At 40.1% G+C, this 1,687-nt stretch overlaps 1 protein-coding gene across 1 annotated transcript; it reads right to left on the minus strand.

The window, feature by feature from the left end:
- Positions 1–371: 371 nt before the first annotated feature.
- LOC111910867 (uncharacterized) lies at positions 372–938 on the minus strand. Its single transcript, XM_023906673.1, has one exon. It carries the CDS (start codon positions 936–938, stop codon positions 372–374), a length of 567 nt encoding a protein of 188 aa, XP_023762441.1.
- Positions 939–1,687: the final 749 nt, after the last annotated feature.

Below are 1,687 nucleotides of genomic sequence, written 5' to 3' on the forward strand. Positions count from 1 at the left end.
TCGTTTATCTGTTCGTGATTGTTCATTTATTCAACTAACTTAAACGAACGAACATCAACAAACCTACGTTCGTGTTCGTTTACGGCCCTAGTTGTTGCTAATAACTATCTAACCCAACATGGAACGAGTATCATTATATAAATTCAATCTAATACAAATTTCCCGACATGGGACCAGTATCATTAATTTCTTGTAAAGTCTTTAAAATCTTGTCATGCCTTACTCTTCCAAAAACACCATTGTGTTTCGTTTTTAAACAACACTATACATTGTATTTTAGAATTGTGGATTTTAGACTATGAAGCAACTCCCGGACTCCCGGTGAACCAAAAATTCGCTACTATCGATCTGTACACGCCAAAATTAACGAATCAAATCATCTGCAACTCATCACACCCATCGTTTTCGTATATGGTGGAGAGCACAAGCCTGAAAGATCCAACACCCAATCGAGCTTTCTTTGAAGAACGTTTTGACAGCTTCCTGATTGATCTGGAGCTCGACATTCTTAAACTTCCAACATTCTTGTTCTCATTAGCCCCAGTCGTTTCCATCAACACCAATGGCGATATACGAGCCTTGTTGTTGTTCCTCTTATGCGAATCTGTATTGGAATTCGAATCAAGCGCAAGGCTGGCTTTGACTGCCAACGCAGCCATATCGGAGGCACTTAGACGACGACCAAGCATTGTTTTTGGTAGAATAAAGTAGATCTGAGCCGCATCAAGCTGGTCTTCTAAATCCAAAGCATTGATATACTGGTCGTAATACAAGTCGTCGGAGTTGCAAAGAAAGAAGGTCGATGATTTTTCGAACCGAAGAACTTCGGATACAAAGATTGGAGTTGGGTAGGAACACAGATCGCCATCGACGGAAATAACAAGCGCAGAACTAGAGTTGTGCACGGAGTCACCAGCGGAAGATAGACAAGCACCCATTTTAGAGAGAGAGAGAGAGAGAGAGAGAGAGAGAGAGAGAGAGAGAGAGAGAGTATGGTGAAATGGAATGAAAGGGTTATCGAAGGGATTTGTTATTTATAATAAAGACATCGATGCAAGATGGGGAAATTATAGTCCAAGTTGGGATGTGTGCAATGACGCGGTTGAAGCTGAGCTTTGAGAAACAGTGAAGCCTCCGATAGTATCTTGTAGGGTCCTCTGCTCCTTCCTTGTTGTCTCTTTTATTTTATTTTTTCCATCCATATAAATATTGTTTGGGGAACAAGAAAAGATTCTGCGATTAATATTGTTTTTGGTTTTGTAAATCTGGCTCAATAACAAAATATTAAGGAATCAACTCATTTCACGCACACATGACACATCCAACAATTCAGGTGACTTTTCCACAAGCTATAATTTTTTGGATGACAAAATTTATTTATGTTGGTTTACATGACTGACCCGATAGAATTAATATGAACCCTCATACCGGCTGTCATTTTGACTTTTGGATGGGTTGTAGGAAACACGCATGTGTGGATCTTACAGGGGTATCACCTCTCGTGGGCCTGAGGGCTGGGGATTTCACGGCGGGACATACTGCTTTACAAGAAGCTATAGACAAAGTCACCAAACATGAGAAATCGTGCTTGGAAAATCAATACGTGTTCATTCCATTTGTATTTGATACGTTTGGTTTCCTCGCACAAGATGCGGTAGAGTTTCTTAAAAGAATACAATGAATCATG

The sequence above is a fragment of the Lactuca sativa genome, chromosome 2, assembly GCF_002870075.4.
Source record: "Lactuca sativa cultivar Salinas chromosome 2, Lsat_Salinas_v11, whole genome shotgun sequence".
Taxonomy (NCBI): domain Eukaryota; kingdom Viridiplantae; phylum Streptophyta; class Magnoliopsida; order Asterales; family Asteraceae; genus Lactuca; species Lactuca sativa.